This window comes from Oreochromis aureus, linkage group 3, assembly GCF_013358895.1.
Source record: "Oreochromis aureus strain Israel breed Guangdong linkage group 3, ZZ_aureus, whole genome shotgun sequence".
Taxonomy (NCBI): domain Eukaryota; kingdom Metazoa; phylum Chordata; class Actinopteri; order Cichliformes; family Cichlidae; genus Oreochromis; species Oreochromis aureus.
The window spans coordinates 89424271-89447963 of record NC_052944.1 but is presented as its reverse complement, the minus strand read 5'-3'; the positions used below and the strand labels follow the sequence as shown (position 1 = coordinate 89447963).

The 23693-nt window shown below is 43.5% G+C and overlaps 2 protein-coding genes across 3 annotated transcripts in view; both read right to left on the bottom strand.

Annotated features, from left to right (window-relative positions):
• LOC116320990 (nuclear factor 7, brain-like) overlaps positions 1–23693 on the bottom strand; it is a 1074516-nt gene that overhangs the window by 840499 nt on the left and 210324 nt on the right. The gene's annotated exons all lie outside the window — the stretch shown is intronic.
• LOC120438423 (C-type lectin BML-2-like) lies at positions 13955–15155 on the bottom strand. Its single transcript, XM_039608842.1, has 4 exons — positions 15056–15155; positions 14620–14964; positions 14446–14540; positions 13955–14362 (listed from the first exon to the last, which is right to left on the bottom strand). Exons 1-4 carry the CDS (start codon positions 15102–15104, stop codon positions 14237–14239), a joined length of 615 nt encoding a protein of 204 aa, XP_039464776.1. The 5' UTR covers positions 15105–15155; the 3' UTR covers positions 13955–14236.

Genomic DNA, 23693 nt, shown 5'->3' with positions numbered 1-23693 from the left:
AGTTGCCCCTGGTGAGAGGCGGCGGGTTGGGGTGGGTATTCTAATATCCCCGGCTTGCTGCCCGCACGCTGGGGTTTTTCGGTGGATGAGAGGGTTTGTTCCCTGCGCCTCAGGGTCGGGGAACGGGTCCTGACTGTCATCTGCGCTTATGTGCCGAGTGGCAGTTCAGAGTACCCAGCCTTCTTAGAGTCCCTGGGGGGTGCTGGAAGGTGCCCCACCTGGAGACTCTGTTGTCCTACTGGGAGACTTCAATGCTCACGTGGGTAGCGACAGCGAGACCTGGAGGGGCGTGATTGGGAGGAACGGCCTCCTGATCTGAACCAGTGGTGTTTTGTTACTGGACTTCTGTGCAAATCACAGTTTGGCCATAACGAACACCTTGTTCGAACATAAGAGTGTCCATAAGTGCACGTGGCACCAGGATGCTCTAGGCCGCAGGTCGATGATCGATTTTGTAATCGTATCACCAGACCTGCGACCATATGTTCTGGACACTCGGGTAAAGAGAGGGGCTGAGCTGTCAACTGATCACCACCTGGTGGTGAGTTGGATCAGGTGGCGGGGAGGACGCTGGACAGACCCGGTGCACCTAAACGCGTGAGTGAGGGTGTGCTGGGAGCGTCTAGCAGAGGCCCCAGTCCGCGAGATCTTCAACGCACACATCCGGCAGAGCTTCAACAGCATTCCGAGGGAGACTGGGGACATTGAGTCCGAATGGACCATGTTCAGCGTCTCCATTGCCAGCTGCTGCATTGAGCTGCTGACGCCGCAAGGTGGTTGGTGCCTGCCGTGGTGGTAATCCCCGAACCAAATGGTGGACACCAGAGGTGAAGGGAGCCACCAGGCTGAAGAAGGAGTCCTATCGGGCTTGGTTAGCCTGTGGGACTCCAGAGGCAGCTGACAGGTATCGACAGGCCAAGCGGAATGCGGCTCGGGCAGTGGCTGAAGCAAAAACTCGGGTGTGGGAGGAGTTTGAGAGGCCATGGAAAAAGACTTTCGGACTGCCTCAAGAGATTCTGGCAAACCGTCAGGTGTCTCAGGAGGGAAAGCGGTGCTCTACCTGCACTGTGTATAGTGCTGGCGGTGCGCTGCTGACGTCGACTGAGAAAATTGTCAGACAGTGGAAGGAATACTTGAGGACCTCCTTAATCCCACTGACACGTCTTCCGAGGAGGAAGCAGAGTCTGGGGATGAGGGAATGACCCGCCAATTTCTGGGGTCGAGGTCACTGAGGCAGTTAAAAACTCCTCGGTGGCAGAGCCCCTGGTGTTGATGAGGTCCGCCCGAGTTCCTGAAGGCTCTGGACGTTGTAGGGCTGTCCTGGTTGACACGCCTCTACAATGTTGCGTGGAGATCAGGGCAGTACCCTGGACTGGCAGACCGGGTGGTGGTCCCCATCTTTAAGAAGGGAGACCGGAGGGTGTGTTCCAACTACAGGGGATCACACTCCTCAGCCTCCTGGGAAAGTCTATGCCAGGGTGCTGGAAAGGAGAGTTCGTCCGTTAGTCGAACCTCGGATACAGGAGGAACAATGCGGTTTTCATCCTGGTCGCGGAACACTGGACCAGCTCTTTATCCTCTCGAGGATACTTGAGGGTGCATGGGAGTTTGCCCAACCAGTCTACATGTGTTTTGTGGACTTGGAGAAGGCATTCGACCGTGTCCCTCGGGGTGTCCTGTGGGAGGTGTTGCGGGGAGTATGGGGTGTCTGGCCCACTGCTATGGGCCATTCGATCCCTATACAACCGTTGTAAGAGTTTGGTTCACATTGCCGGCAATAAGTCGGACTCGTTCGGTGGGTGATGGGCTCCGCCAGGGCTGCCCTTATCACCGATTCTGTTCATAATTTTTATGGACAGGATTTCTAGGCGCAGCCAAGTGGCGGAGGGCTTTCACTTCGGTGGCCTCAGAATCTCATCTCTGCTTTTTGCGGATGATGTGGTTCTGATGGCTTCATCGGTGGGGCCTCCAGCTCGCACTGGAGCAGTTCGCAGCCGAGTGTGAAGCAGCGGGAATGAGGATCAGCACCTCCAAATCTGAGGCCATGGTTCTCAGCCGGAAAAGGGTGGAGTGCCCACTCCGATGAGTTCCTGCCCCAAGTGGAGGAGTTTAAGTATCTCGGGGTCTTGTTCGCGAGTGATGGGAGAAGGGGCCGGAGATCGACAGGCGGATTGGTGCTGCGGCTGCAGTGATGCGGACGCTGCACCGGTCCGTCGTGGTGAAGAGGGAGCTGAGTGTAAAAGCGAAGCTCTCAATTTACCGGTCGATCTACGCCCCGACCCTCACCTATGGCCACGAGCTGTGGGTAGTGACCGAAAGAACAAGATCGCGGATACAAGCGGCAGAAATGAGCTTCCTCCGAAGGGTGGCTGGCCTCTCCCTTAGAGATAGGGTGAGAAGTTCGGCCATCCGGGAGGGGCTCAGAGTAGAGCCGCTGCTCCTCCACATCGAAAGGAGCCAGTTGAGGTGGTTCGGGCATCTGACAAGGATGCCCCTGGGCGCCTCCTGGGTGAGGTGTTCGGGCATGTCCCACGGGAGGAGGCCCAGGGCAGACCCAGGACGCGCTGGAGAGATTATATCTCTCGGCTGGCCTAGGAACGCTTTGGTGTTCCCCGGATGAGCTGGAGGAGGTGGCTGGGGAGAGGAGGTCTGGGCTTCTCTGCTTAGGCTGCTGCCCCATGACCGACCTTGGATAAAGCGGATGAGGATGGATGGATGGATGGATGGATGGATGGATGGATGGATTATGAAGGATATATTTACTTACCTTCTGTTGACTATATGTCTGACACTATGGTTATGTGTTGGAGTGGAAGGATCGGTCACAAATAAACCAGAAGTTCTTGCAAAACTACAGAAGGATTTCTGTGCGGTCTGCACCAGCTTTTGTATATAGTTTCTCCCTTTCCTGCCCCCTCTTTCACAGACATATTCCTATCTAATGCTAAAATTCCACTAGCATAGGCAACACATCATAGTCCCTGGAAGGAATATAGTAGCCTTAGACTTTATTGAACATAAAGTCCCTCAGTGCTTATCTTCATATTGGGACTGTTCTTGGATGCTTGCAACACCGATGCTACAGTTGACTATTCTATCACTTAGTGTTAATGGTCTTAACTCAGCCATTGAGTGAACGTGTGTCTTTGACTACCGTTACCGTAAAAAGGCTGACATCGTTCTAATTCAAGAAACAAATCTCATACAATATCACGTGGCCCGTTTTCAAAACAAACATTACAAATTAATAGCTTTATCCTGTACATCAAATAAAAACCAATAGTGTTTGCATCTTGCTGGCACTTATCACTGGCAGTATTTTAAATCACAAATTAGCATTCGTATTTATATTGTGTTCAAATAAGCGAGACAGAGACTTTTGTTTACTTATATTGTCAACACACTATCACAAAAAATTACTTTTCCTTAGAGTTGGAGACATGCATCAATATTCCCGTCAGACAACATAAAAACAAGCTGACATTTTCCACATGACACCAGCGATCAGCTCGACGGAGCCTCAGTTTACCTGCATGCATCCTGCTCACCTGTCAGCTGTTTAACACCTGCTGCTGACTCAGGAAGCACACACACGTTACCTGGTTATAGTTTCAGCTTTCAGCTGCTGCTCAATATAACATAATGTTGGCGCAATATTGTGCAGAAGTAAATGTATGTTGTTTCCTGAGCGCAGAGCTGCTGGAGCAAAAGGAGGAGATGGATGGTGAGAAAACTACAGAGCACCTTATCAGTGGCTGATATCCGGTCACCGTCACACAGCTTTAAAACCTCCACTGAGTTTTAGCCCTCAGAGGTTAAATACTGGACTTATTCACTCAAGTTCTGTCTGTTGGTTCATGTTTACTTCACTGTTTTATTTACAACTGAGCAGACCAGTTTAGCGCAGATTAAACTTACGTTTAACAACTGCATAGCTTTACTGAAGTTTAATATCTCACTAAAGCACGTGTTAGACTGAGCCATTAGCTTTTCCTTATTATCTGGCGTTCATATTTGTTGGTTGTTTTTTAACTGTTAATTTTGAGTTAAAACTAACACTAAAAATCTTTTTTTACAAGGCATAAAGAGAAGGCACATATCCACTGAGAGCAGCAGTGCCTGAACAGGCTTGCTGTTCGTGAATACTGGAGTCCAACGTTTCCAGAAATATTACATCATCTCTTTTTGCTGGCTTGGCCCTGGCTTATCGAAGAATTAAGAAAGCGGAACCGGCTGTTCAAACCCCCACAAGGCTGCCCGCTGGGATTGAATCGATGGGACGAGGTGCGACTTCTCAGGAAGGGCTCACGGAAGGCAGCATGGTTAAGAGCTTGGAGGCGCTAGCGGCTGCGGTGAATACTCAGAATAACATCTCTGAGCGGATACTGGGATACATCAGGGAAGAATCCGCTCAGAACAACACCTATGGGCGGAAGCTGGAATACATCACGGATCAGTTGGCTGCGGTCGTGAGGTCTCAGAATCTGCTCTGTGAGCAAAAGAGTGACAAGATCACGGAATCGACGGCTAATAACATCATGGAGAAACTGGCAGCTATCCAACGGGAGATTGAGAGACCAGTGTCGGAGTGTTAAAAACAGCTCGAAATTCTCATGAGTTGTTTGCAAAAAGAAAAATCACCATCATAATGCGGCTACCCCTTCGGCGCCAGCTGTGGGCTCAAGGCTGGAGCTGAACAAAAACTCCCTGATAACGACTGTGTTGAGTCTGTTCCTTCCCATCCCATACAAGGCCACCTGGGTTGGCTGGAAGACTGTTTACTTAGCCTGGCAGGGCGAAGGACGCTGTCTCAGCTGAACTATGGACACGCAGACACATACATATACTGATACTGATAAACACTCACTGACGCATCACCCTCCCTACCCAACGCCACCTCCAACGTTTACCTCCCCTCTGATGTGGACATCGGGTCAGTTGGAGGCGCAGTCGAAGATTGCAGCGGTCCCAGATCAGATGTACACACTGGAACTCTTTCCCATGTTGCTTGTCTGTGTTTATTGTGTTATGGTGTGTTGATATCTGTGCATTCCTGTATTATCCTTTTGTGTTACACATTTCGATGTTTTTTTTCCTCGCTACCTGGCCTGACCTGTCTCCCCAATGTGATGTTTGTATTGTATGTACGGTCGGCAAGGTCTGTCATCTCGGTTGTGGGCAAAAGACTTGCAACTGACAAATAAAGGCTATCTCATCTCATCATCTAATAGCTATTCAACTGTATTCTAAGCACCAGTTGTCTGTTAGCACTTTTACTTTTCATGTTATAACGTGATATAGCTCTACTTTTCTTTTGCCTGGGTGGCAGCTCTATGCTTCCGTACATATGTAATACACAATGTAAATATGATGTGATTCTAGTTTAATCAAATTGAGGGTAGGAGGAAAACCGCTCTAATCCTCGAGGCCCAGTGTCCTAAAACTATTAAACATGTCCTCACCACAACACACCAGAAGAAAATCATTAGGTCATTAGCAAGACTCTATAGTACTGAATGCTGAGGTGGCAATTCAGCCATTTAATTCATGTGTGTTGGACTATGGACATATCAAAAAGTTGCAGTAGACCGACCCTCGAGGAATCAAGCTCGACACAGCTGCTGTAACAAACACTGGCATCCACATAATCACAGCTAAAAAGAAATTTAGAGTAAACTTACCGCAACATGTTTTCCTCAGGTTAGAGTTGAGTTTTTTCACGTTGAAATGTCGGTTTATTTTGGCTCACACTGAAGACACCGCGTTATATAGCTGTTTATTCGTACTGCTTTTAAGCAAAACATGCTTTGTAGATGAGGCCAAGGGTGTTCATCCTCTTCAATTCTAGCAGAGACAGTTGCCTCTGCCATGTTTTCCTGTTTCTTCTTTCCATATGTCCGCTAGTTTGAAAGGCTTGGGCCACTCTGCCCACCATGGTTCATAACTGGTCATGTGACTTAAATGTGATTAAAATCAAATATTTACATTGAAAAAAGCTGTAATCAATGACTTTTTTTCTTCATTGCTTTAATTCACCCACAGACAAGTTGTTCCCCCTGATAAGCATTACATTTCCCTCAGTTTAAATAAATAAACTCTTTAGTTTCTTATTGTTTCTTTCTCATCGTAGGATTTCTGTTCTTTCTTTTCTCTCTTTTTCTTTTTCCCCCTAAAACAGTTCATTTAAGAGAGGCTCTGATATGAATTGTCTTCTGTGCTCAGGGCTGGAGGACAGCTAAGAGCCAATTATACTTACAACAAAGCTGTCTGGATGTAAAATGTTTCACCGCTAGGTGTCAGTAAACTTCAGTTTTCTTACCCTCCAACTTCAACTGCATGGCTCTAGCATGGAAATCCAGCTGGTGTGTTTCTGCTACTCTGGGGACCAGATCCAGATCCACCCTGGAGTTTTCCCCATCTCAGGAAGGCTCATGTGTTTTAAGCTGTCTTTAAAGTGGATGAAACTTTGCTGGACTCTGACACTTAGCAAACAAACTCTTATATAATGCGGAACAGTAATGAAACTGCTTATCAGAGTGAAAGTGGGATTTATTATTGCACTGAAGCCCGATATTATTTGGCATACTGTTAACTTATAACCAGCTGTTGTTGTTTAGCTGGCTCTTGTCAGCTGTCCAGAGACATCCAGAGATCATCTTCCTCATAGTTAACAGGTTGAAATCGGGTCAGCTTTAATGTCTCACTCTGTAAGGAAATTATGTCATTGCAACATGCCAAACTGCAACTATAACATGTTTTCTGCAGTCTTCTTTCAAATGTCTTCTTTCATGTGAAATATAAGCTGAAAAAAATAAAAGGTAAAGAAAAAACACAAGGACAATTCACATTCGTTATCTTATTTTATGGATGAGCAATGATGTTCAGACTTAGTTACTTTCATGCTCATTTAAGTAGATCTTTTTTGTTGTTCCTTTAGTCAAAGTCGCAGACATACAGACTTCAGGCTCCTCCACTTTGACTGTGGTACTGCCTTTAGCCTTCATGTATGAGTAGGAAAATTGGGATTGGACGATTTACTGTCATTGACTATATTATAAAGTTATGGCTTTAAAAGCTGGTTTTCTTCCCTAATTTTCAATAGTAGAAATCGCATTCAGTCCATTTGAATTTGAATACATCTGATTTTAACATGGACCTCAAACTTGAACAGAGAGAATGAAGCAAAACAAACAAAAACTTGTTTAAAAATACCTGTACTTCATCACTTAAGTCATCAGCTGCTCTATTTTTTACAACTTTGTCCGCTCCCCCAACTGGATGGTTAAGTTAAAGTAACAGATATGAGGACTTCAATGCATACATGTCATGATGCATATGATAGACTGAGCAGTCACAGGCTGTGAGACAGAATTAGCTTTCGAACAGTCCACAGGTGAAACAACATGGCTGTCCATCTCAGAACTAACTGGATGGGGAGCCACACAGTCCAGGGATGAAGAAACACCCACGACCTGTTCCACAACAATTGGTTTCGGAAGAATAGAGAACAGGATCAAGCATGCATTGTCGTGGGCCACAAAACTTGACCTGATCAGCCAACATTGCAATGCTTAACCCCAGTCTTTTGGCTAGCTTAACGAAAGAAGCGGCCATCTTGTTACCACTCTCTAGAGAAGCTGAATGAGTTATCACTGGTTGTGGAGCTGGCTGGGCCACGCCGGACGTGTCAAAAGACAAAACAGGTTGGAACATGAAATAGTCACTAGAAGGAGCATCAGCTATAGAACACACAGTCTCGGATGGTTTGTGCTCCTTAGCATGCACTGTTTTATCTAGAGCTGATGGTGGTGGTGTGTGGCTCAGTTCAGGCTGGGAAACCTCAGAATTTACAGGCTGAGGAGTAAAACAGTCCTGCGGGACTACAATGCTAGTAACAGTGTGTAGGTGACTCTGGAATGGAATAACGGTCCTTTGTTCAGCTAACTCTACAGTTGAGACATCCATATTGGCTAATTCAGGGAAAACACTGCGAGCATCACCAGAATCTGATGGCTCAGGAACACAAAGATCACTAGTGAAGACAACCGGTGAATAACTTGGCACACAGTTACAAACACACAGTGGCGGAGTTCTCTGATTTAGGCAACACAATATCCACGGAGGGCAAAACAGTGTTACTCACAGTGGTGGATAAGTCATGAAGTCCGTGATCAGAAAGCTTGGGCTTAGTGATGGGATTTCCGGCTCTTTTTAGAGAACCAGCTCTTTCGGCTCAGCTCACTAAAAAGAGCCGGCTCTTTTGGCTCCCAAATGGCTCTTCAGGTTGTTTTGTTGCTTTAATTTATTATTAACAATAATATAAAATTATGCACAAAAGGAATTACTAATGTGAAAAAAGTGGTTTTATTTATATACAGTATGTTTATATATAAATATATTCGGTGGCCCCTAGAGACAAAGCACGTACAAACTTCAAAAAGCACGAACAAACTCCAAAACACATTTCTAGCATTAACCGAACTTCCAAAACAGAGCTACCTAGATCACTCAAATTACACAATTGAAAGCATGTGTGTATGGTTTGTGTATTTATACACAAGCACTCATATATATTCAAATAATTACAAAAATGTTCATTTACCTGTTACTACCACACACCAAATCCGGTCGTTGGTACTTCCTGGCTTGTGTAGCCACTAGGTAACAAAAGCTCAACACTGTGCCTAGCATCATGGAGCACTTCTGTTGTGTTTTGTACGTGCTTTGGAGTTTTTACGTGTTTTGGAGTTTAAACGGGTAGCTAACACCTTCTGGTACTCCGGGATCGGCAGCGCTACCCACTCTTGGCAAAGATACTCCACCGTGTAAACTAGGTCCGCTCGGAGCTCAGTGGAGGGGCTGTGAGCTGCTGGGTCCATGTTGTGGTCGTGTTCTTCTGTCATGATTAGGGTGTGTGCAGGCAGGAATTGGACCCAAATGCAAACTCAGGGGAAACAGGACTGAACTCAAAATACAGCTTTATTGCTCGGACATGGGAGCACACGGGGAACACAGCTGACACAGATAATCATAACGAGACAGGGCAGGAGCAAACACAACATGACGCATACTGACGGGAGACTGTCAAAGTAAAACAGGACGTCCAAAGAGGCGCAGACAGAAGGGGGAGAGAGAACACGGGGAGAGCACAGACATGACCCAGGACCATGATAATACATCATCCAAATTTATATCAGGTACGGTTTGCGACTGTTATGGTCTCACTTTCAGCTGTTACAGTTATCAAACAGTAAAAGTAGAAACAGAACATAAACAGTACAATGTTTTGTTGTCCACCCTGACCTCCTCAAGCAGATCTCTGGCTCTCCTCACTTTCTTCTTTACCATTTGTGTAAGTCAGAATGAAACAGAACTAACAAACTGCACACAGACAAAGCCTGTGCAGTGACGTCCACAGAAGGACAGAGTCTAAAGTGTTGAAAGAGATGCTGCAAAACAAAACAAGAGACTAGAGCCTATCAGGAAAACTAGTGAGTGGACCTCTGATTAAATAATTTCTACCAAACTACAACTGCAGCTGAACAAATGAGCTGTTGGTGGAACTTTACACTCTGAAATATTGAAAGATTTAAAGGATGAGACAGCTCAGCACAGCATGTTATTAACTTCACACATGAAGTGGTTCAGTCCAGTCAGACTTCAGTTTTGCAGCCACCGTCCACATCCTGCTTCTTCAACTGGTCGTCATGGTAACTCTGGACTTTCCTTCAACGAATCCTGAAGTCTGTCAGTCCTTCTGACAGCATGAGGCCTGACAGCTGGACAAAATGTGCAGATGATGAAAAACATGAAGCATAGTTTGAACTTGTGTCAAGTTTGTGTTGGTGACTGAACTGCTGACCTGCTGTGAAACCTGCTGCTGGATCTCTGTGCTGTGCATGTCTGCCTCTGACTGAAGCTTCATTTTCACCACTGTTTGCTTTGTCACTGCTAAAAATGAACCACATATAAAAACACAAACATTAGTGTTTTACATGATGACAGGATCTTACAGTGTTTGTATTCTGGACCTCACCTGTGAAACAGAAAAAACGGTTACTACGGCCACACATAACATCATCCCATTCCCCTGTCGTTAAATAAAGAGCTCCACAGTACTCAAATACTTTTTGGTTATCAGGCTGAGAAGGCATCCAATTTGTGAATGTTGAGGTTGTGTTGTCAGACCAGGAGACCCAGGGATCTCTGTAGAGGCCAATCCACACATACCAAACCCCTGATCCATTCAAAAAAGTTCGTCTAAACTCAAAAAATTTTAGACGAATTTCCTATTGCTCACGCTCTTTGTTCCAATGCAGTTGTATGATGAAAGGGCAGAGAACGTTGTACACCCTTGTTGTCTTCCTCAGCGTCTAATGCAGAGAGCTTCCTTAAGCTTCTGTGGTTATTGCTGTGGTTCTGGAATCTTCTCGTGATGACTAGTAGGACCCCAAGTTGCACGACCCTTGACCTCAACCACTACCTGGGCTGTCAGCTATGCCTGGAGTGGTCCCTGCTGCTTGCTGGTTTTCTGAAAAAACAACAAAAAAAACTTCTCATCTAGTCTCAATCTGGAGTTCCCCCTTTGGGAATCCTCCTTTTCTAGAAGGAAAAAACAAAACAAAACTTTGGAACCATTTTGAAAGCAGATCAGCCACCATCAAACCATATTTTCTTTTCAGTTCAGTAAACTTTCCTTATGGGAAAATCTTATCTGAACATGGATGTAACCCCCTGTAAAGTTCACATATGCAAACAACGTTAGGTCACAGGGGTAATAAGACATCCAGCACTACAGACACAAGTTGTTATCTGCATGGATTTCCAAAATCATTAAAACACTGTTAAATGGCCTGTATTTGTATAGCGCTTTTCTAGTCCCTAAGGACCCCAAAGCGCTTTACACAACCAGTCATCCACCCATTCACACACTGGTGATGGCAAGCTACATTGTAGCCACAGCCACCCTGGGTCACACTGACAGAGGCGAGGCTGCCAGACACTGGCACCACCGGGCCCTCTGACCACCACCAGTAGGCAATGGGTGAAGTGTCTTGCCCAAGGACACAACAACCGAGACTGTCCAAGCCGGGGCTTGAACCGGCAACCTTCCGATTACAAGGCGAACTCCCAACTCTTGAGCCACAATCGCCCCATAATATGTTAATTCCATAATATGCCCAAATCATTCATCATCCTATGTGTTTATTCAAAACGACTATAAATGGTGACTGATCTTAAGTAAGTCACACACTTGTTTTAACACTACGAGCTCAATAACTTGAGATGGATGATGATATGATAATGAGCCCAACACTAAGATGTTCTTCAATGTCTGCACATCCGGCTTTATTTTCACTCATGCCTGTCCGTGTGATGCCAAATCTTCCACAAGGACCTTCAGAGAAAAAAAAACATTAGCCAGTGGAGTGTCCTGGAGGTCAGGCCTGGATCAACAGATCCCAGAGATGCTGCTGTAAATCATGTGGCCAGCCATCTGCTGTGAAAGGAATAATACTGGTTTCAACACCATATATGTTTTACATTGTATGCATATTTTCCCCACGGTAACAATTGGTGTTTTCCAACAATACAATGTGATACCATAACCAACAAGCAGCCAGTAAAATCAGTTTCCATCACACAAAAATCAGTAACACAGAAAAGTGGCAGCTAAAGGGTTGAGTCTGCAGGGCCCACACACAATCATGTGAACCTACAGTCTCCCCCTTCCCTGGTCTCTGTCATCCTTCTGCTCCTGCAAAAACACAGATACATCCACCCTTTTGACTGCTACTGTGAATTAGGCATTTGAAGTGACTAATCCTAAAATAGGTGCAGTCTTTAATTTCAATTTTAAGTCAGTCAAAACTTCAGTCCACATCATCAGTCTAATCACAGTCCAGTCACATGCATTCACACAAGTTAGTGCTGATAGTGGAAACCCCCGCAGCATATTTAAGTATCCACTAACAGCAATATAACATCATTTAAAAAAAATAATAATGATAATTCTTTATGATTTGGGAATGGATTGAATCGCTGCAATCCCTTTATACAGGGACTTACCAGCTGATCGTGTCCCACATAGGTGAATTTCTCCAAAGCCCATTGTAATCTGGAGAAGCTTACCTTGCATTTTCTCTCAATAAAATATTTTATAGTGCTTTTAATTCCAATCTTGCAGGCCTCAATCACTTGTGTTGCTCAGTCAGCAGAAAGCATGTCACAATTCACTGTATTAGCAGCTACATTTATTATCTGATCACTGGTTGGAAACACCAGCCTCTTTTTTCCCTTTCACAAAAGTTAACCTGTTGTCCTGCAACTTGGAGAGTAAATTGTCAGCAGTGGATAAACTCAGCATTTGATAACAAGTTTCTGTTAAGTATTCCCTGTTTTAACATTAATGAGAGACATGGGCATGTTCATGAGTCTGATCTTCATTGCACGTGTATGTGTTAGTGGGCGGATTAATGCACTCTCTGCTTGTATGTGTGCGTGTGCATTCTTTTACCTTTTGTTGCGATACTACGGAAACTTTCTCAACCTCCACAAGTCAGTCGGCCCCAATTTTCATGTGCTCTCACATTAACAAAAACAGCCTTCATTTTTCCTCCATGCTCTCTTCCTACTTCTCACAGCTTCTGTCTGCTCTCCCACATCTGCAGCAGTTCACAGTTGTGGAATATCAGAGCCCCATCATTTTTTCAGTGTCTTCCTTTGCCATTTCATCTCCAAGTGTGGCAAATATCAAACTCAGACAGTCTTACCAAGTCCATTCACACACAGTGACGTTGCGGGTGAACCTCGCAGCTTGTGATTGGGAAAGCATTTTTCCATCTGTGATGGTATTTGTACATGCTGCTGAACCTTGTAAGGTCTAGGGCAGTGCTGCTGTCTGTTCATCTGGTGCTGACTCTTGTTGCTGATGCTGTAATTAATTAATAATGTAGAACTTAAGGCCCTTTGCATTTGAATACCTCTGATTTTAACATGGACCTCAAATTTGAACAGAGAGACAAAAACCAAAGAAACAAAAAACTTCAGTGTCAAACTAGCTTTAATTTCATGAATCTGTAGCAATGAAACACGATTTATCACTCAGTGTAAAAACCCACAAAGTGGGTGAAAAATGAGCTCTAAGTACCTACACCATTCATTACCTTCAAAAGAAAAAAGAGAAATTATCAGCACTCTAGTCCTTATTTTCATGAGTTCACTCCAGCTAAGCTAATGAAACAAACAAAATTGTCAGTATTGCCAAAATTTAAACTTGCTCATGTCAAATAATATTATTAAATAAGAAATGAATCTATACGAGGCAATACAACAACTCACAAACCTGCATGCTTCCATATTTTTAAATATGCGTCTCTTGTTTTGTTTTACTTTTTGTATACCTGCCGAGATGGATGGATTGTTTCAAGCAGGTAGCTGGCGATTTTCACAAAACATAAAAACATGAATGAAACCACAGAACACATAAAAACCCTTTAAAATATAACATGAAGAAAGCTAAAAGCTACAATAACAAAAGCAGACAAATGTGTCAACACAGAAGAAAATACAAGTCAAAAACGAAGATCACAACAGTAACTATGGCAACAACAGAGCAAACTTTACCCACCACCTGCTCTGCTTAGTAGAGTGACTGTCACTTTGTCTGTGCCTCCAAAGTGACAGTCAAGTTAAAGTGTCAGATACGAGGACATCCAGCTGATGTTTAAGGTTCACAATGCAAAATTATATCAGGTAAGGTTTGGGACTGTTATGGTCTCATTTATGGTTGTTACAATTATCAGACAGTAGAAGTAGAAACAGGACATGAACAGTACAATGTTTTCTTGTCCACCCTGAACTTCTCAAGCAGATCTCTGGCTCTCCTCATTTTCTTCTTTACCATTTGTGTAAGTCAGCAGAGGTTGCTGTCACAATGAAACAGATTTATGGATCCTAACAAACTGCACACAGACAAAGCCTGTGCAGTGACGTCCACAGAAGGACAGTGTCTAAAGTGTCTAAAGAGATGCTGCAAAACAAAACAAGAGACTAGAGCCTATCAGGAAAACTAGTGAGTGGACCTCTGATTAAATAATTTCTACCAAACTACAACTGCAGCTGAACAAATGAGCTGTTGGTGGAACTTTACACTCTGAGATATTGAAAGATTTAAAGGATGAGACAGCTCAGCACAGCATGTTATTAACTTCACACATGAAGTGGTTCAGTCCAGTCAGTCTTCAGTTTTGCAGCCACCGTCCACATCCTGCTTCTTTGACTGGTCGTCACGGTAACTCTGGACTTTCCTCCAGCGAATCCTGAAGTCTGTCAGTCCTTCTGACAGCATGAGGCCTGACAGCTGGACAAAATGTGCAGATGATGAAAAACATGAAGCATAGTTTGAACTTGTGTCAAGTTTGTTTTGGTGACTGAACTGCTGACCTGCTGTGAAACCTGCTGCTGGATCTCTGTGCTGTGCATGTCTGCCTCTGACTGAAGCTTCATTTTCAGCACTCTTTGCATCTTCCCTTCTAAAGCTGAATCACATATAAAAACACAAACATTAGTGTTTTACATGATGACAGGATCTTACAGTGTTTGCATTCTGGACCTCACCTGTGAAACAGAAAAAACGGTAACTACGGCCACACATAACATCATCCCATTCCCCTGTCGTTAAATAAAGAGCTCCACAGTACTCAAATACTTTTTGGTTATCAGGCTGAGAAGGCATCCAGTTAGTGAATGTGGAGGTTGTGTTGTCAGACCAGAAGGCCCAGGGATCCCTGTAGAGACCAATCCACACATACTGAACCCCTGATCCATTCAAAGTGAGCGTGATGTTGGATTTCTCCTCTTTGCTTCTTATACTGGTCAGGTCTGTGTGGTATGTCCTGCAGTACGACTGAGCCGCTGACCAGGTTTGGTTCTCCTTCACTAAGATGTAACTTGTACTGCTGGCTGTGAAAGGTTAAAAAAAGGATTAATTTTGAAACATGCCTAGTCTCATAAAATTGCAGAGATAACTAGAGCAACAAATCTTTTTTCCTACCATTGTAACACAGGAAAGGGTAAGAATCTCCACAGGATCTATCATTCATCTCTGTTTGTCCCTGAAGAGCCACACAGTATTCCTTTGCCTTTTCATTGTTTGGTTGGCCGTTAGCCCAGATCAAAAATTCATGTGTAAAGCTAAAATAAATATTCTTATTGTCCATGGACCACTTCCAGCTGTAAGGATCCCTATAGAGACCCATCCAAGCCCAATCTTTAACCCTTGGTGACATTGAGAAAAGCAGCTGGTTGATGTTGCTGTTGTAGATGGTGACCAAGTCAGTAAAGTGTTCTTTGCAGTAACTCTGAGCTTCTCTCCAGGTCAGCATCTGGTTCACAAAGTGGTATTCTCTGAGGTTGGGAGGAATAGTGGAAAGTCCTCCTGAGAAAAAAAAATAAAAACATTATTGTTGAAAATGGGCTGTTGGATGAATCACTGAAAATGACAAATTTACAAAAATAAAAATTAAAACCACTGAAATAGTCATACTATATGGAGGGTAACATGAGGGAGGAAGTAATCACTTATTATAGTATTTAAGTTGAATTTTCAGGTACTTCAGGTATTTTACTTTAACTCCTTTGATTTTTTTTCACAGATTCTGATTTTTTTTTTTTTTTTTTTAACAAGCCTGTTACTTTAGGTTTAACTCATTTGAGATAAGTTTGTATTTCACATCACTGCACACCTTCAAACATCCAACATTTTTTTAGTCTAAATGAAGGGAGAGAAAACAAAAAGAAAGTTCAACTGGTGAATCTATCACCCAGATACTTCCCATTCAAAGAGGCCACCCATGGCTTCCACACTCACACCACCATCTATCTTTGCTGGGGGCTCAGGAAAGTCCAGCCAGCCACCTGCTCAACTGCCTGTGGCTTACTTCAGCAATAAAGCTGCCTCCTTTAGTTCACCCTTGTGTTTTGAGCCCTGCATTTGGGACTTTTCTCGTAGTCTTTTCCCTTAACAGTCACAGTCCCTGCAAGTAAAATCCTTACACTCACACTCAATACTGCTGTGAGACAATATTTAAACACTATGTCGAAGCCCAACAGTTTGCACCTGCACCCAGCTAGTCAGAAGCACTCGTGATGGTAATTGTTTACTCGGGCCAACAAGAATTCAATTTAATTCTTATCCACATATTTGATTTGGCGGTGATTTTAAGTCAGCTGCCGTTCCTGATGCAACTCTCCCCATTTTATCTGGGCTTCGGACGGTCACAAGGAAAACACTGGTTTGTTGTTAACAGTAATAAAAAGAATGACGAGGAAAAGAAGCAGAAAAAAAAGATTCATCTCCATAGTCAGGATAGTATTGTTTTAGTGCTTAAAATATGAAAAATGGTTTAATTAAATAGATATCAAATAATTAGCGAGAGAAAGTCATTCAACAAATCCAAATCCAAACATTAAAAAAAGGAACTTTTTTTAACTCAAAGTTAATGCAGGTATTGTGGTACGAGGAGGTAAAGATTTTCTCTATAGATGTGGTTGGCAGAAGTACATTTTAAACAACCATTACATGTAGTACGGTTACCCAGCTGACCTCAGTCAGTGTCAATGTGTTTATAACCTATTTTTCAAATGTTTAAGATATTAATAATACTGACCTGAGAGCAGCAGGATGAGCAATAAACAGGTTTCTTCCATTCTGTTCTTCTGTAAAACAGATGTAGTCATCATGATTATTATTGTACCATAATTATTATCATCCATATTTACTGTTTAAGGTTTGTTATCCCAGGTTGAATAAGTATAAAGTTTGGTGTGTGTGTATATCCAAGTAATTATATCCAATTTAGGATATTTAAATCTATTTATATCTATTGTGTCTTTAAAAAAACAGCTTAAATCATCATTATAAGTTTTATCATTAATAAATTAATGATCTATAACTTACCTGACAGTTTATCTTTTTATCTGTTGACTGTTCGTTTTTTTTTTTTTTTTTCCATGAGAGAACCCAAATATCCTCAGATTACAATTTATTATCAGATGTTTAGAATTACAAATTAGTTTTACATGGCACCATGGACCTGCATCTCTCTGGCTCAGAGACAAAGGCTGCTGCACCCAGGCAGTAAGCACTTTTATTGCAGGTGGTAAAACCAGAATGTTAACATGATTGGTCAAAAGTTGGAGGGAAGCATTAAGATCACTCATGTTTCGTCTCCTGTACCTGTCGAACATCTCCCTATAAGGAGATGCCAGTTCTGACATCACAATGGCCACCATCTCTTTGCCTCTGCTCAGTTCTGTAGAGAGAGAAGGGGCCATGCCCTACCACCTGATTTATTGCTGTTTTTTTCTGTGAGAGAGTCAGCCTTACTTCTGGTGCCCCAGAAGGCTGTAACAATCTGAATCCAAAACTATTCTACAATGCATATCCGTGTGCAGTAAAGGATAAAACATAGATGTGTGATTTACATTATGAGGTAAAAATAAATCCTAACATGACTGAAACTGACTTTAGTCTGTGCTTGATCTTCTAATGTAATTTAATGTTAAAGGACATCAGAAGGGACATCAGAACTTATAGAAAGTGGAGACGTGTTTATGGTAATAAACGTGTTTTAATGAATGCTGATTAATAAAATTGTTGCATTCATGGAGTTAAGCAAATGCTGTAAACACCTTTTCATCTAAATTACTGTGCTATTATTGTATGTTCTGAGCTTTGATCAAAGGCAAAACCAGTTTACTGATTATCACTTTACCTGCTCTAATTCAAGACATTACAAAAAATTGCTGGAAATGAAAATGTTTCAGTTGAATGCTTCAAACTGAATACTGTAAGGGCCTTTTTGTCAAAGAGAAGAGCGGGTGCCTCAAAATGGCCATAAAAGACCTGGATGATCATCTGAGGAAAACTTACTCTGAGGATCGGAGGCATGAGCCAGTTACCATTCCGAGTGACATGCCACCTATCAAGGCACCTGAACACCAAATGGACATAAGACCACCCACATGGAGTGAAGTGGAGAAGGTAGTGAAGCGGGCAAGAGCAGCATCGGCCCCAGGACCTAATGGCCTTTCATGTAGGCTATATAAAAACACCCCACGAGTCCTCAAATACCAGTGGAAGCTGATGAAGGAAGCATGACAGAAAGGAGTGATTCCAAAGGCTTGGCGAAGAGCAGGAGGTATTCTGATCCCTAAAGAGAAGAAGTCCTCATCCATCAGCCAGTTTTGTCAGATCATCCTGCTGAACATAGAGGGGAAAGATCTTCTTCAGTGTCTTGGCCCAAAGACTATCTACCTTCCTGCAAAGAAACAACTATGTTGACACATCAATGCAGAAGGCCGGCATCCGGGGATGCCAGATTCACCAGATTCAAACTGCCAAGAACAAACAAAGAGACCTTCATGTGGTCTTTTTAGACCTTGCCAACGCCTTTGGGTCAGTTCCGCATGAGATCTTGTCGATGGCCTTCAACTATTTCAGGTACCAAACCACATCACAGGACTGGTCAAGACTTACTTTCAGGATTTACAGTTTTATGTAACAGCTGAGAACACCACCACAGTCTGACAGCACCTGTGAATTGGAGTTATGGCAGGCTGCACGATTTCCCCTCTGGCATTTATTATGGCAATAGAGTTGGGCATGCGGGCATCTACGTGGGTAGTGGGAGATGAGAGACTCAAGAATGGCCTTCGTCCTTCTCCCAGAGCCTGCATGGATGACATGACCATCATTACAACAACAAATTCATGTACTAGGCAATTGCTACAGAAGCTCCAGGAAAACATTGAATGGGCAAGAATGGAGTTTAAGCCAAGTAAATCTTGCAGCAGCTCCATCATAAAAGGAAAACTGACAGCCGAGCAATTCTATATCAGTGGAGAACCAATTCCAGCAGTCTTAGAGAAGCCCATAAAGAGCCTGGGACAGTGGTATGATGCATGACCTCAAGCGGATTAACAACACTGCACTCCCAGGGAAACTGAAGCTCTGGTGCTTCCAGTTTTGTTACCCAGACTACTGTGGCTGCTGACAATGTACAAGGTCTCACTCAATCATACCATGGCTAGTGAGCTCCTACGTTAACGGTGTGTTCACACCGAATGCGATAGACACGACCAAAACACACCAGACACCCTTAGCTTGACGCGTGCACATTTGCACCTCGACACGTCTCCAAGTGAACTATTGACACGCGTGAAGCGGAAATGTGGGAGGAAGTAGTGCCAGACGGTATGTTTTCAAGATGGCAGCTGTCAATCAAGTGTTTGAAGAGAGAGTCTCCCTTCTCTATTTACTGTGGACTCTATTTACCACCGTCTTTCCCTCGCTCAGTTTGAGGACCTGCTGTCCCGCGTTGGTCCCAGCATCGCCCGCCTAGACACCAACTACAGGCGCTCAATCCCACCTGCAGAGCGCCTGTCCATCTGCCTGAGGTTAGTAAAAGTGTTTAATACGGTAGTCCTTTATTGAGACCTGTGTTAATATATGCTAAACTATCAGTTTACACACTGCTAACATGGATGTGGTATGCTATTGGTGTTTAGTGATAGCAAACTGTGGTATGGAGACAACTGTTTATAATATTTCTAGTGATACTCAAAAGGTCTCATCAAGTCCCGATTTAATTCGATTTATGCTATGTTATCATGATAGCATGGCTGTGGTGTCATATGTGGTATGAGGACCACTGTGGGTAATCTTTGTAGTGATAATCACTCCTTTTTTTTATTTAGACCTGGTTTAATTCTGGTATAGAACCAGCTGAATATTTTTATATAATCTCCGCAGCTGTCAGACTCTATAACAGGGATCACCAGCCTTTTCAAAACTGAGAGCTGGATAAAATTGTGAACAGTTTGGTTCATCTTTAGCTTTATGGTAATAACAGTTCTATCTTGATATGCTATGTCTTATCACAGGTTAATTTTACAAAAATATTAACAATGATTTAACAAGGGAAAGGGCTACATCCAACTCTTTATTTCTATTAATCCCTTACTTCATTCCTACCTGATTGACATGTCTAGGAATTATGAGTGATTGGCACACTGTAGTGGTAAAAGTTGCTACCAATCAAATTATGTATGTGGTAAAGTTAAAACAAAACATAACTGACTGTTTTATATTATATCTAATACCGGTATATATTATGTAATTATTCTTATAATTACAAAATGTTTTATGTAAGATTTATGTTTTGTTATTTAAATCTGACATCACAAAAGTATTTTGGAATTTGAATAATGTATTTTGTAACTGCAGTACACATAATACTAATTTTGAACAATTTTGTCCAGGTTCCTTGCCGCTGGGGACTCCTTTAGGACCATCGCACTCATTTTCAGAGTTGGTGTGTCCACGGTGTCCTAGATCATCCCCCAGGTAGTGACGGCCATCTGGGACTGTCTAGTGGACGACTTCATGGCTGTACCTTCAACTGGAGACTGGCAGTCCATCACAGAGGGATTCCAGAAGTGCTGGAACTTCCCTCTCTGCTGTGGAGCTCTGAATGGGAAGCACGTCCAGAAGAAGGCACCCCCCAACTCAGGATCCATGTTCCACAACTACAAGGGAACTTATTCCATTGTTCTCCTTGCAGTTGTGGATGCAGGGTATCGACGGTGCAGCGATGGTGGTATTCTGGTCAACTCCACCTTTGGTCAGGCTCTTCGGGCTGGGACTCTCCATCTGCCTCCTGACCAGCCTCTACCTGGTGGAGAACACCGTGGAGCCCAGCCCCATGTGTTTGTAGCTGATGAAGCGTTCCCGCTGCGGCGGGAGCTCATTAGGGCTTTCCCTGGACGCCTCCTCCCATTAGTGAAGAGGATCTTCAACTATTGCCTTTCCAGGGCCCGGCTGATAGTGGAGTGGGCCTTCGGTGTCCTCTCCTCACAGTGGAGGTTGTATCAGCGCTCCATGGAGCTCCGTCCTGAAGTTACGGAGAAGTGTGTGAAGGCGACGTGTGTTCTCCACAATTTTCTCCACTGTTTGGACGAGAGAGGGGCACCTGCTGTGAGGGGTGTGGCACCTGCTGTGGTGGAGCCGTTGCAAGGCCTGGGTCGTGTAGCAGCAAACAACTCCTCCACAGAGGCTGTCCTGGTGAGGGAGAAGTTCATTGCCCACTTCTCTGTGGAGGGAGCAGTCCCTTGGCAGCCAAAACAATAGCCTGTTTGAAGTCCCAGTGACTTTCCCACAACGGCTCTTTTAAGAGCCACCCACAAACCTCTAAAGAGCATTCCTGCCTTTTTAAAATTTTCTTAATAAATGGAGCTTGCCTCCAAAATAAACTAACCTCTCTTTATTCTCTTAAATAATTGGTCTTCACTATGTTCCTATATACAGTGGGATGCAAAAGTTTGGGCAACCTTGTTAATAGTCATTATTTTCCTATATAAATTGTTGGTTGTTACAATAAAAAATGTCAATTAAATATATCATATAGGAGACACACACATTGATATACACTAAATATTGATTTCATTTCTCTTTTTGTCCCACAGGTGGGAAATTTGTTTTGTTACAGCAAAGTGCAAAGTTATGTAGCAGAAATTAGAACTGGAAAGCAATAAAATACAATAAAATAAAATAAAATACCATATACAATAGAATAAAATGGAAATACAAATACTATATACAACTGAGTAGGAAAATACAAAAATACAACTTCGTCAGAAGAAGAATTGCACATATAGCAGTCTTATTACACATGTGTGGATGTGTGTGTTAGATCAGTCAAGGTCTTTATTGTGGAGTCTGACAGCAGTGGGGAGGAAAGACCTGCGAAATCTCTCCGTCCCACACCGTGGGTGCCGCAGTCTCCCACTGAAGGAGCTGCTCAGTGCTGTCAGAGTCTCCTGCATGGGGTGGGAGATGTTGTCCAACAGGGATGACAGCTTAGCCACCATTCTCCTCTCACTCACCACCTCCACTGGGTCCAGAGGGCATCCCAGAACAGAGCTGGCCCTTCTGATCAGCCTGTTCAGTCTCTTCCTGTCCCCAGCAGAGATGCTGCCTCCCCAGCAGACCACACCATAGAAGATAGCTGAGGCCATCACAGAGTCATAGAAGGTCTTCAGGAGTGGGCCCTCCACTCCAAACGACCTGAGTCTCCGCAGCAGGTACAGCCTGCTCTGCCCTTTCCTGTAGAGGGCGTCTGAGTTATGAGTCCAGTCCAGTTTGCTGTTCAGATGAACACCAAGGTACCTGTAGCTGTCCACAGCCTCGATGTCCATACCTTGGATGTTCAGTGGTTGCAGTGGAGGATGTTTGTGCCTGCGGAAGTCTACCACCAGCTCCTTGGTTTTACTGGCATTGATCTGGAGGTAGTTCAGCTGGCACCAGTCCACAAAGTCTTGAGTCAGTCCTCTGTAGTCCCTGTCGTCCCCATCAGTGATGAGACCGACTATTGCAGAGTCATCAGAGAACTTCTGCAGGAAGCACTGGGTGGAGCTGTGGGAGAAGTCTGCAGTGTAGATGGTGAAGAGGAACGGAGCCAGAACTGTTCCCTGTGGGGCCCCCCAATTATTGCACACTTTCTGTAAATTCAATAAACTTCATTTCACTTCTCAAATATCACTGTGTGTGTCTCCTGTATGATATATTTAACTGACATTTTTTATTGTCATGTTTTCTATCCCTTTGAAGAAGTGAGGTTCCACAAATGTTAGAGGTAAGTATTACTTCTCAGTTTCAGTAAATAGATAGAAGAAAATAAACTACAGAAAACTAAACAGAAGGAAGAAGAAGAGAAATAACAATTTAACATAAACCTGTGACACACTCCAGGGCCTGAGCAACCCTGGCAGGCCTCCTGGGATGAGGGTGTCTAGTGATAATGGCCGAAACACCTGATGAATCCAAGGTCCACTACTGGCAAAGTGTCCCAAATTTTAATATGATATTCAAGATCAGATCTCTTATCCCTAAACCTAACCAGGGAAGGAAAAAATGGCAGACTAGCTTGGGTAAAAGACCAAAGGTTGAGGTGCACAACAATGTGTCCAGCTGGTAAAGTTTCTGGGCTGTGTCAGGAATAGAAATATTGTCCTGCTATTAGTTGCTGCTATTTTTATAATCATCATTAACATTTCAGTATTAATAGTGAGGTTGCATTTAGATGCATTCAGATGTTCAAATATATGGTTATAGCCTTTATTACAGGTCCAAAGAAGAACCATTTTAAATGGTTCTGTTGAATCTATAATTTAAATGTTATTAATGCTTTTATGATCTCTGTGTAGAGGGCAGAGACAGGAAAATACTCTCTGTGCTAAAATGAGACAGGAAACGAAACGCGTCTGCAGAGCATGTTTTGCAGAAGCGAAACCGAAAGCAGAAAGAGCCAAAGAGTTAGTATGCATTTATCTTTGATTTAAGCTTTTAGTAGAGGCTTTTGATCAAAACATTAATTCAGTAGAGTACACATATATAGTCTTGGTTCGGACAGACACGTAACCACACGCACACTTAGTTAGAGGAATCACTGATAGGGGAAAGTTCAGTTTAAGGTCAACTAAGGTTCAGAAAAGCAGATGCAAACTCTGCACGCACAGACAGACAAATAGTGAGGGGTCATGCAGTACACAACATGCACGCGCCCGCATGCGTGGACGCACAGACACACACACACACACACACTGTTGGGGTGTAGGTGAGAGTTGACTGA

Coding starts and splice junctions, on each gene's coding strand:
- LOC120438423 (XM_039608842.1), bottom strand. CDS start 15,104: ATGAATGATAGATCCTGTGGAGATTCTTACCCTTTCCTGTGTTACAAT. Junction 14,965..15,055: donor CCCTTTCCTGTGTTACAATG/GTAGGAAAAAAG, acceptor AACCTTTCACAG/CCAGCAGTACAAGTTACATC. Junction 14,363..14,445: donor AGCAGCAGGTTTCACAGCAG/GTCAGCAGTTCA, acceptor CATTTTGTCCAG/CTGTCAGGCCTCATGCTGTC.